This window comes from Odontomachus brunneus, unplaced genomic scaffold (genome assembly GCF_010583005.1).
Source record: "Odontomachus brunneus isolate Ranch 3 - 2012 unplaced genomic scaffold, Obru_v1 Obru_scaffold_017, whole genome shotgun sequence".
NCBI lineage: Eukaryota > Metazoa > Arthropoda > Insecta > Hymenoptera > Formicidae > Odontomachus > Odontomachus brunneus.
Window position 1 is genome coordinate 1,417,876 of NW_022639467.1, and position 12,522 is coordinate 1,430,397.

The 12,522-nt window shown below is 39.8% G+C and overlaps 1 protein-coding gene across 3 annotated transcripts in view; it reads left to right on the plus strand.

Moving 5' to 3' along the window:
- Positions 1–12,522, plus strand: part of LOC116841696 (GTP-binding protein RAD) — an 87,214-nt gene that overhangs the window by 43,887 nt on the left and 30,805 nt on the right. For all 3 annotated transcript variants that reach the window (XM_032809967.1, XM_032809965.1, XM_032809966.1), the window contains one exon: positions 11,769–11,981. In XM_032809967.1, the coding sequence (XP_032665858.1) occupies positions 11,769–11,981 (213 nt within the window). The remainder of the gene's footprint in view (positions 1–11,768; positions 11,982–12,522) is intronic.

The following is a 12,522-nucleotide window of genomic DNA, read 5'->3' on the forward strand; positions in this document are numbered from 1 at the left end:
AGAGAGAGAGAGAGAGAGAGAGAGAGAGAGAGAGAGAGAGAGAGAGAGAGAGAAAGAGATACGCTTTGACTTTGACGAGGGAAGTAACACGCGGCGTGATCCTGAAATATTAAGCCGATCTAACGGAGTGTTAGCGGTCGGCCCTGGGCTGCGCGCGATCTGTTTACTGCCGGTAACCGCTGTAAACCTCAGAACGATTTGATCGCGCGTCGATCGATACGTAGACGTTCCATTGGGCGACGGTGGTCGGCGCAGTGGTGGTTGCTGGTGGTTGCTGGTACATCTCTGTGGGCTTCTGTTCTATCTACGACGCATAGACATATAGAATGGACTGTGCCTCGCGCGCTGTGAGAGGAATGAAGTCAGCATTAATAAGAGAGGATAATAGAAAAGTGAGATGCTTTCTTTGTCTAATTACTCATGCCTTCTCACCACTTGGTGAGAAGAATGAAGAAGAAAAAGCGATCCCATGATCAATACGTTCTTTTTATAAATAGGCCGCGCATTGCTGTAGGAAGGATGTGTTAGTAAGAGAAGGCAATAAAGGAGAAGCGATCACATGATCAATATGTTCTCTCTTTATAACACTTCATTCTCTGTTTTGTTTCTCTTACATCGCTTCTTCTAGAATATAGTATGACAGAGAAAATATTTGACTTAGTATATTTTTGTCCTTTATTCTCGTCATCAGCTGTCTCATAAGAGTGCACAATCATTCTATAGCCGTTATTCATAGTTGGATCTTATATTTAAGGCTGTCCTAAGTTTCTTTTCAAATTCTGTATAGATTTCATTGGCTGTAATATCTGAAATTAAACTTAAGACGATTTTAAATATAAGATCCGAGTATGAATATAACCCTATGTTTTCTTTCTTTCCTCCTCTTTTCTGTTATCCTCTCTTTATTTTTTATTATTTCTTATTATGAAATTACTGTTACTCTAAAGGACATTAAAATCACAGTTAATAATCACAGTTGTTAATAAAACTCTACTTCTCTCTCTCTCTCTCTCTCTCTCTCGTCTTCTAACATGTATGATTCCGCATAGTCGGCGCGCCATAGGCGAATTTGCGTTGCAGTGCGTCACTAGCACCCTCGCACTTCTGTCCCTTGACACGTATACACTCCCCGCCGCGGTTGCAGATCTATTCGCACGTAGTAACCACGCCTTGTTGTCGAGAACTGCGGACTATGGTACATGTAGATTGAAGCCTGCAGAACGCCACCGGGGGCTTTCAAATGCGCTCTGCCCGGCTCCTCGCGGTGGCTTAATGGAGTTTAACCACAACAATGTCGTAGAAATGCTGCGTCAGAACGGCAAGGGTAACGACTGCGATGACTTCGCGCGGGCGAATGACGAGCGACGTAAAGTTAAGGTGATCGCGCATCCGGAGGAAGTCTCGCGTTAACTCTGTTTTTTTCGTTGTTCCGCGCGAGCGTTACTGCTCAAGCGCGCTCAATGGTGGCCGAGAGACTGAGAGCTTCTAAAAATACGTCACTTTAGGCCCGCAGATTACGCTACGCCGTCGGTGGCAACCGTCGGAAGTCGAGTTACGGTAAAAGGTGAACGAGTAGTAACGAGCAGCTTGTCTTCCGATAGCTTCCCGTATCCGAACTGTCGGGAAATGTCACGGCGAGAAAGGGAAGGTCGCGCGCGTGTGGCTTTCCCGAGGAAGCTGTCCGAGAAGCTTTTAGTCTTATGGGCTATGGAGAAATCCATACTATAGAGCAGGATCTAGGAAGCGACGAAGGCACGTGCAAAGCTCTGGCGAAAACCCATGGCGATGGTATACGTATGCGTATGTGTTCCACACAAAATCTCGCTTGGGAAACTGCTTTTGCGAAAACATGGAGAAACGCTCTTTTTGCGTTAACGCCTAGTCTAATAGGCAAAGATCATCGAGGAGAGTAACGTGTTATTTGTAACGTCGTTAAGGGAGATCAGGGTTATATGTCTACGGAGTTATGCGTCCACAAGTACTGCTATCTCAAGTGAAATACAAAGAAAGAAAAGAAAGCTTCTGGGTCTTCTGCGCAGAGCTTTTTCAAGTACAAAAAGTGATATCAAAGGCTCTGAGATTAAAAATCAATAAGAAAAAGAGTCTATAAAAGCTAAGCATAGGGTTTTGTTGCGTAAAAAAAATTTTTTTAATAGTAATTTATACAGTGTGTGGTTAAGTATTTCGGTCCTCCAATGTTTGGACTTTCTTAAAATTATATTGTGATATGAAAGCGTGTTCTTCCTTTATGGCGGCATTACACAAAGAATTTAAATATTATATTTTGAATTTTATATAATAATGTTGATATTATAATTTTGTTATAATATCGCGCCTCACATATTATTATTCCGCATTTTTCATATTTTACATTTTGCCGCGAATGACGACTCGTGTCGAATATGCCGCGTCGGGATCGCGCGAAAATATCACGTACACGTCACAGACGCACGTCACAGTATATCGAAAAATGCGAGATGCGTCTGCGAATGCGTTATTAGTTTCCCGAGCAAGACTTTGCTGCTGCGCCGCGAGCGGATTTCTCGCCGTCTCGGCGAATCAACCGTTCGTCTCTTCGTTCGATATTGTCGCGGATATTTCCGAGTATCTTTCTTCCATTATCTGATAGATAGATGTATATTTGGTCGCAATTTTATACTAAGTAATTTGTAAAAATTCGTCTCTTATGAGTCGTTCATATGGCACTTTTATTTATCATATATGTAAAAACTGATGTATTAAATTTAACACATTTTATGTGTCCCAAATCATCCATTCTCATTTATGTGTAAATTTAACTCAAAACAAATGTGTTAAAAAATAACACGCATAATATGGAAAAAATTAACATAAGAATTTAACACTTGAATACCATTAGGAATCACAGGTTGTGTTAAATTGACATACTTAATATGTCAGACATAAATTATGTCAATTTAACATTTTCATTTCATCAAAGCCATAGATTAATACTTCTCTCAAATGTTAAAGTAACGTTTTATTTTAGTTAATTTCACATTATACATATGTCAATTTAACACAAACTGTGATTCTTGACAGTATTCAAGTGTTAAATTCTTGTGTTAATTTTTTACATATTATGCGTGTTACTTTTTACCACATTTGTTTTGTGTTAAATTTACAAATAAATGAGAATGGATGATTTGGAACACATGAAATGTTAAATTTAACTCATCAGTTTTTACAGTGTACGGAAGAACAAAATAGAAATACGAAAAAAACACGAAAAAAATACGGAAGAAACACGATAAACAAGATCAAAATTTGCTCACATTATTGTTTGCTTACGTTACTCAAAAGTGTAAATTTATAGATTAATTCAATATAATATATTTTGTTTCATAAGTATAATAAAAAGAGCAGTAAAGAAAAAATATCAAAATTTGCTCAAAACAATGTCAGGTAAAATGTAATGAGAATCTGATTTTTAGTAGCTTTTAGTAAATTTGTTGCTGTGTCAATACAACGAAAGATTTACATTATACGTTGTAAATTTTATGATTAATTCAGTATAGTATATTTGTCTCTCACAAAGGTAATAAAAAAGTTACACGGTTGTCATCATTGATTGTTTCACATCGTGATGTCCATGAAAGTCTATTCGAGTTTCACATCTAGGTGAAATAAGGGAAACCGATCGACTATCCTTCTTGCTTTCTACCGTGTTCCCGTCGCGCTCAACCTCTTGTGTTTCTCTCGTCGTACGAGAACGAACTCGGCTAACTATGTATGCGATATAGATATAGCAGGAATTTTCCAATCTTCTAAATTACCTTTGCATTTTCTCGCAAAACACGAGAACGCGCAATCTCGGGGACGCGATTTCGCCAGGATCTCTTGGATGTTTCAAAGGGAAGAGCAAAACAAGAGAAGAGAATCGATACTCGCGAGCAATAATTACCCCTTTCACTGAAATACTCGGGGCTATTACCCTACTCGTCGCGCGTAAACATTTTTCATTATCGATCATTGCGTCGCTAACCGCCTCCAACGCGCGCGCGCTTGGTCGACTGAATTATGTCGCGTCTGTCGACACAAACCGGCCATTGCAAAACAGTCGTCTACCTTCCTAGTGAGTTGCTTTTCCATTCTAATGAATCTATTTGGTTAACAAATATTTGGATTGCTCTTGAAATTCCAATTTGCGTGGTAAAGAGCGATCCCTCTCGAGTGGTGTGCGAAATATATGCGAATGATCGCTCGATGTGCTCGGGTGTTAAGGTGTACAGTCCAGGTGTTACCAACAATAATTATTTGGACATACAATTATTTACACAGAAGCTAATGTGTCGGTGATATTGGTTAGTTAGATTCACCGTTTAAACCTGAACAGCCGCATAATTTTCTGCTAAATATAACGTCGAATAATTTTGAGGCGCGATCGACTCGATCGAGTGATCGTTTCGTGAGAGGCAGTAGCACAACTTTTTTTGCTCTTTTACTTTGGCACTCGCTCCGGCGCGTACGTGGGTATATCCAAATTATTAATAGCGATATGCATGAGGAAAGGTGAGCGGGCCCTTTCGTGTCCCTTCCTTTTATTTACTCGGATAGATCGATCAGACTGTAATTCGATTTCATGAGCACGGGAGTGTGTAAAGGTACAGGGAGAGAGTTTTCCATAACACGCTTCACTTGCCGTAAAACTGACTATCAGCCTCTCTCCCCAGGCCGATAACCCACCGAATAACTTAGAAGAGGAGCGTGAGCAGATGAAGACAGAAATGACGACAGATTATCAGCGTTTGATCACGCCTCTAATCATTGCCAGATGTGCGTCAGCGGGAATTTCGGAACACGTCGCACAGAATTCAGATATTATTGAAACGGGCGTTATACACTGCTGGTTGAACCGACGAATTTTAATTGAAGCTACCAATTATTCCAGCTAACAGACATTCTCACACACGAACGTGTATTACAAATTGCAAACTATATAAACAAATAATACAAATTGCTCAAGAAATATAATATAAAAATCAAAAAGTTTTTCTCTCTTTTTTTATCTACAAAATCAAAGAAAAATCAGAAAGTCTCTTTTCCAATTTCACTTTTATTATCTATTATTTTTATTTTTATTGTTCAAAAAGTCGAAAAAGTCAGAAACTTTTTTTGTTTCTTTATTAAAAAATTTTTAGAAACTTAACAAATTTGGAAAATCAGCTCTTTGGAGCAAGATTTTCTACCGCTTCGCACTTGCACATCGTGAACTGACAGTGTTGACCGATCAGACACTTGTCTGTATTCGAAATACGAAACTCTCGTAATAAAGAGATTCTTCTACGCGATTTACTTCAAAGTTATTGAAGCATCCAAGACCAAGAGACGTCAAAACGGCGCCCTCGGACATCTCGGATCAACGGACATCGCGATCCAAGAGCAACATAGACGCAAACAAACACTTACACGTTGTAATAACAGCAAATGGCGTTGCGATCAAGACGATGATGGAATTAATCGCGCCATGAAACTCCCTCTTTCTCTGCTCCTTGGTCTTCCTCGCTCTTCATTTCCAACGCGGAACCACCGCGGCGTGTGAGTACGCGCAAAAACGATTTGGCAGCCGTTGTTGATCGCACACGTCGAACGTTTAAACCTTTATTAATAGAATCCACCTCACCTATTCCGATGGTCGAATCGGTGCACCTGTACCGCGTTTGTCGTCCGCGTCGGTCGTTTCCTCGTCCGCAGAGAACTCGCTTACCGCCGCGGGCAACAACCAGAGAGCCGAATCTCCTCTCCGAAGGAAACCCTATTTGTCCACTTTGCCCGTCGCATAATTTTTTCGAGAGTCAGATATTGCTGCGTGATATTTTTATCAAAAGCGCATGAAAAATAGAACTGTGCGAAATGGCACTCGGCTTTGAGTTCGGATCAATATTAATCGTTACATCGACTCTGAAATTTTTGCGTAAATCAGCTCGGATAACCGTTTGGATTGTACAAAATGATATTCGGTTGACATTTTTTACACAGACATATTGACATATTTATGAAATTATCACGGACTGTAAAAAATGAGTACCATTTCGCATCAATACTCTAATACGGGCATCTACTCTCTTCAAAATAAATCAGTGAAACATCACTGAAAGCAGTAAATATACACTGATTTGCAGCTATAAGTATAGCACTGAAACTGCTCAATACTATACTTATATCTGATATCAGTGACTATTTACTGACTCACTTTAAGAGAGTAGACATTCTTATTGTTTTGTCCTTTGAATACGAGTGTTTGTGCTTTCAGCATAGAATATGTTAAAAGCTTACATATTCAATGTTTACATATTTAAAGACCAAAATAATGAGAATATCCGGGATTTTGACACGTGTCCAGATATTGGTACTTTTACCTAATTCGAGTTGATTCAGAAGTCAGGATATTGAAGGATATTGCAGTTTACCTTCAATTGTATCATTTCAGGAGCTGAGCATAGCGAGCACAGTGCCTTTATCGTTATCCACGTTTGATTATGTTACCTCTAATTATGTCATGATTACGCGTGATACGCGAACGGATAACCGCAATTCCAAACAATACATCAAGCTGTCCAAGTGTCACAGCTGCTTGACATCGTTTCAGTTTCTTCAAATAATCAATAGTTTAATAACCTTTGACTGTCTAGGAACGAATGCTTTAGGTCGAAAATTTTTAGTAACTCTCGATTAGGACATATACATGGCTAGGGAATGGTTAGATGTATATTCAACCCTCTGTACTAGTCTGTACCCTCTGTAATAGTCGTCGCTTGTGTGTATTCTGTCACTGACAATCGCGACTGTGCTCGTCATCCCTTCGGATATACGTGGATCCACTCACATGCACTCGGCGCGCACATATGAAGAGCTCCAGGTCGCCTTTACTACGATCTCCTTTACTCTCTCTTCATTTATTTTTAACTAATCCCGATCGCGCTACGTAATCTCGTACTTTCACCGAATCGCACCATTGACGTCGTGTCGTGTCGATAAAAATAGTCGATGACGCCTAGGAAGAGAGATACAGGGCGGTGCCGTCGTCATCGAGCTTTCATCTAACATTCCTCCGACTAACATTCGTATGTGACAGAAGCGGATTTGGCGAAGCCGGAACGGAAATCGGATTGTCCCCGGAGTCGTCCGATGATGTGCAATTTTCTCTCTCCCTCTCTCTTCTTTGCCCCCCCCCCTCTCTCTCTCTCTCTCTCTCTCTCTCTCTTGAGGGCGATCGATTCCTCCGGTTTTCATTCATTCCGTATGTACGAGTAAGTAGCGCACGTCGGGCTAAACTTCGCGCCAACAAAGCTTGGGAGACAAAGGGAGGGACAGACGGACGAACGAACGGACGGGACCGACGGATGGACAGAGGAACGGAGGGACGGGATATCGGTGTTCTGAGTCGCTGAACAGGACGTGCGTTGTTCTCTCTTTCTCTCCCTCCCTTCCTCTCTCTCTCTTTCTCTCTCTCTCTCTCCCACCCTCTCCCTGAATAGTTGACAGCCGCACGTTGACATTGGCGTACGTGTGCGCGTGCATATGCACGTGGGCGCACAGGTGTGCGTTATCGAGCGCGGGGTTCGCACGTGTGCGCCACGTCGCCGCTTTATTGCGAGCGCGCGCGAACTTTTTGGCGAGGCTTAACGCGACGAGTCGCAGCTTTGTTCGCGTCGCTTTAATCGTCCTCCTCGTGGAGGACGATCTTTCTTTCTTTCTTTCTTTGTCTTTCTTTTTTCGTTTCCTTTGCGCACTTTGGCCATTGCACACAAAATGGCATGGCTGCATGTGCATTGCATAACATCGTCTCGACCGATGTTCTGCAAGTGAATATGGCTTTTTTCTAAATATTCATGCAGTTATGCATATTTTGTGTGCGATAGCCCTTAATCGTGGACAGAGAGATGATTGTTATTTGTTCGTGAAAGCTGCCGAATCGGATTTCGATCTCGCGAGATGCGTGGACTGTTATTTGTGAGTCATCTGAAATTGTGCGAAACGGATTTATGAGTCATCTCGCGGATGATTCGAAGTGGATTCTATGTCCGGTATTCATAGTCAGATCTTATATTTAAGACCGTCTTAAGTTTATCTTCAGATGATGAACGGATCATTTCATTGGCTACGGAATATCTGAAGATGAACTTAAGACAGTCTTAAAAATAAGACCCGAACTATGAATACCAGCATATGAATCATCGTCTCAAGAGGGTCTGTGAACCTTTGCGAAACCGCCAAAACGCTGGATTTGCGAGCGCCTCTTTCACGAATCTTTCTCAGCAACTTTCGCTCACGAATCGGTGATCTTTGGCGACGAATAATTATAATAATTAACACGTTGAGGATTTAGTTGACAAAATAAAAATTTGGTTGAAATGAGATCAACCAAATGTTTGATAATTACAATAAAAAAATTTAATTTCCGCTATTTTGTTTTGTTTAGTGACTAAATAAATATATTATTGAGAAAGTAAAGCAAAATAGCGGCAATAAAATTGTTTGGTTATAATTAATTTCTCTAAGAGAAATTTTATACCAAATATTTGATCGGTCCTATTTTAACAAAATTTTGGTTCCGTCAACCAAATTTTTTTCCAGTTAGGGTTAATGATATACGGTGAAGGATACACACGCGTCTCGAATTACATTTATTTACCATATCATCAATAACTCAATTATTATTTGAGCTGTCATACAATCAACGAAAATCAATACGGCGGACAACATATTATTTCGTTCGCGAAATTTCATAGAGATAAAATAACACGATGTACGCGCAACACTATACGTAAAAAACAAGAAGAAAAAAAAACTCTCTGTGTTCTCATTAACCTCGTTTTATTTACTCGAATTAGTTTCACATCGTCCGAGCCAATGTTCGAGCGTTTTACATTGGACAGGTAATTTCCGGCGCGTACACATCCATGTTTAATGCATAAACAGCCGGCGTCGTACGCGCACAGGTGCGCGCGACTTTCGCACCGTTGCTTCTCTCAGACTCGACCTGACATGCAATTACTAATGCAGCGCAAATGCATTAGCGCGGTCAGTGTAGTTAGACGGCGGTCGGGAGTTTACCTTCGCTGTGTCGCTAAGGATTATTTACAAGTCGGTCAGGCTGCTCATTCAATTTCCGGCCGCGGCCAATTGCGTTCCTCGACGGCGCGACGGAGTTACTGACAATTCGCGGCTTGAGGCCATTACTCTGATGGCTATCCATAGACCTATAGAATAGACGCCATTGAAGGTTTGAAGCTAAGATCCATGGACAGAGATATATTGGTAGTACTCTCTCTGTCACACAGTATCGTAAATGGGAACGATGTAGAGAGAACAGAAGAGTGAGAGTAGACATAGTGAAAGAAAGAGAAAAATAATGTGTGTGCGTGTGAGAGAGAAGACATATAGGGCTGATTGTTCCAACTTCTTGGTAAGTTACTTGACAGTTAAATCATGTGTCTGTCTCTGTGCAATTTGAAGAAAAAACGAAGGCAGACATATGATTTAACTGTCAGATAGCTTACCAAGAAGTTGGAATAATCGGCCCATAATCATGAATGCGGCCCGAAATGCACTCACATTACTACTAGCGTGCTCACAAAAATATTTAATGTTACATGCTTGAGTCAAAATTTTAATCATACTCTTTCAGCCTTACTATTTCATTCAACCTATTTTGATATTCTGAAGCTCATAATACAATCTATTTTGACGCTAAAGAAAGTGAAAAGGGAAATTTCGGACACTATCAGAGTCAAAGTAGGAATAAATTGTACCATTAGAATTGAAACTATTTTGCTTGCTAATTTAGCACCTACAGTTTTGTAGGATTCAAGATTTAACATAGGACCAAAATTTCGACTCAAATGTATTATACTTTTTTTAGTACTGTCAGTATTTCGGGTCGTAGTTTTCCTCTTTTCTTCTCCCTACCGACTGCACGATTAGACAAAGAAAACATCACTATCTCTATTGCCCTCTCATTCTAAGTTGGTTTCAGCCTTCCAACGGAAATGCTCAGTCTGTTCTATATATCTATCAGCCATCTCATTCTTAACCATGCGAATATCCGTACCTATTTAGGGCCACACAGTGCTGATCGTTGTGGCAAATGTGGAGCCATCGTTGTTTGGATCGTGCGCCGGCAAATGTTTGCCCAGCGAGATTTGTAGTTTAGCTGATAAATCGTCTGCTGCCGGAGCTCACTCGTAGAAAAGATCTTTTGGAAAAGGAGGGATGATTGATAAACCTCCTTTCTCCGTATGAATTATTTATGATTATGTATGATCATATATATGATTATATCGCCAAAATTCATATTTTCATTTATAACTCATTTATAATTATATATATATATATATATATATATATATATATTATAAATTCATATTTTTATTTATAACTCATTTATAATTATATATATATATATATATATATAATATTTATATATATATAATTTATATATAATTATATATAATTTTATATAATGATATATAATCATTTTTTCTGCGATCGAATTTACGTGTTTTATCCTTTCGACGAAAAGCAGCGCAAACCTATACTTTTCTGGTAAAAATTTCCAAGCAATATTTATTTACGAAATAAGGATAGGTCCCGTTTTTTGTGTACACAGAAAAGATATTTAATAAACGATAATCCGTGATATATATTCTTATTGCTCGCGTTTGCGAAAGATATAACCCGGTCGGTCGCTCTAAATGGGTTTACGTAGCACGTGCGGTCATGCTGGTGCGTTATCCCTTTGAGAGGGGAGGAAGGGAAGGGAGAAAGCTACGGAATCTATTTCATATTTCACGAGAATCGCTTCATTAGCCGGGAGATGAGATTCTGCTGAGAATTCCGACCGTTCCATCCGCGCGTGTCCCTCTTGCCAATCTAGAACGGGTATCAAAACGGTGCCCGCTTAAAGTGTGATATTAGCAATATCGCTGGCGGGGTTAGCGCGCCGTTGCAAAGGGCGCAACAACTTTCGAAATATCCGAGATGCGTTTTAAATATCGACGGGAACAGATATGCAGAAATAAATACGGTCGATCAATGCGTGGGCGCGCGTGACGCGTCTCCTATGAATACTGAACAGGAGGCGTGAATTATGAAATGTAAAATATGGAATCTCGACAGGGAATTCAAAGTTTTAAAGATACACGTTGACGATTTTTTTTAGCGACGTGCCTGGGAAATTTTTTTCGCTTTCAGCGCTCGTCGCTCAACTCGTGTGAATCATCATTACTTTTATCAATAAATTACGTGAGATTTGATCCTACAAATATAATTTTACTTAATGGAACAGTAATTTTAGCTGCAAAAATATGTAGAAATAAATATGGTCAATTGATGCGTGGGCGTGTGTGCCGCGCCTCGATGAATATCAAATAGAAGGCGCGAATTGTAAAATGTAAAATATGGAATCTCGATGGAATTCAGAGTTTCGCAGATAAACATCGATGATTTCTTAACGGTGTATCTGTAAAGTTTTTTGTCGCTCTTATTATTCAATATTGTTCAATTCATGCAGATCATAATTATTTTTCGAATAATTTATGTCAGATTTAATTTTACAAATATGTGATTTCACTTAATACTCGAAAAGCAAGTTTTAGAATGGCATGCTGTTCTCTTGCTTTTCTCTTTTCTTATTGTTCCTACATTGGTTTTGATCTTTATTATTAAATTTTGCGCGATCTTAGCCGCGATAATTTACGGTCACCACTGTCAACACGACGTTTTGACGACTGTTTTATGTGTGATAGGTGTCGTCAACAGAGGAGATTCATTCCGGAGAAGGAGATCGAGATCGAATTCCTTAGCGCCGGCCGAGCAGGAGAACGAGGTGCGGCGAGCGCCGCCCAAGGAAGTCGTCTCGCACAACGTGGCCATGCTGGGCTCCAGGGGAGTTGGAAAAACGGCTCTTATCAGCCAGTTTATGACCAGCGAGTGTATAAACGCCTACGACAGACAAAGAGGTAAGTAAATGTTGTCTCCGCAGTTCGCGATCGACGCGATAAGACCGCGAACAGGATGCAGAGACGAAGAACAGGACTTCCTGCAGGATATTTTATATGTACCTTTTCCTTGTCCTTGATTAAGTGACATTTTCAGGATACTCCAACGGACATTATCACGATCCATTTCTGACAGGTGGATCTTCGTATGCAAAACATGAAAATCTCTCTTTCGCCATTATACTTGATGAAATTAATCTTTTTTCTGAATAACAAGAAAATATTATCGCGGAAATTCTTTTATGTATGGACTTAAGAGAATTCTCTCTAACACCAAGAGGAAAATATTTTTTAAGCACAATATTTCTCAAGTTAGAGGAATTTTGTTTTTTATCTACAGTAAAAATCTTGCTTTTAATAGAAATTTTTTCTAATAAGAGAATATTTTGAATCAAGTAAACGTATCGTCCTCTTGATTCAAAATGGAATAATATATCCTAGCAGATTTCTCAAAAGAAATAAAAAATAATAATGTCTAGTAGATTCTCGATTAATATTTTGC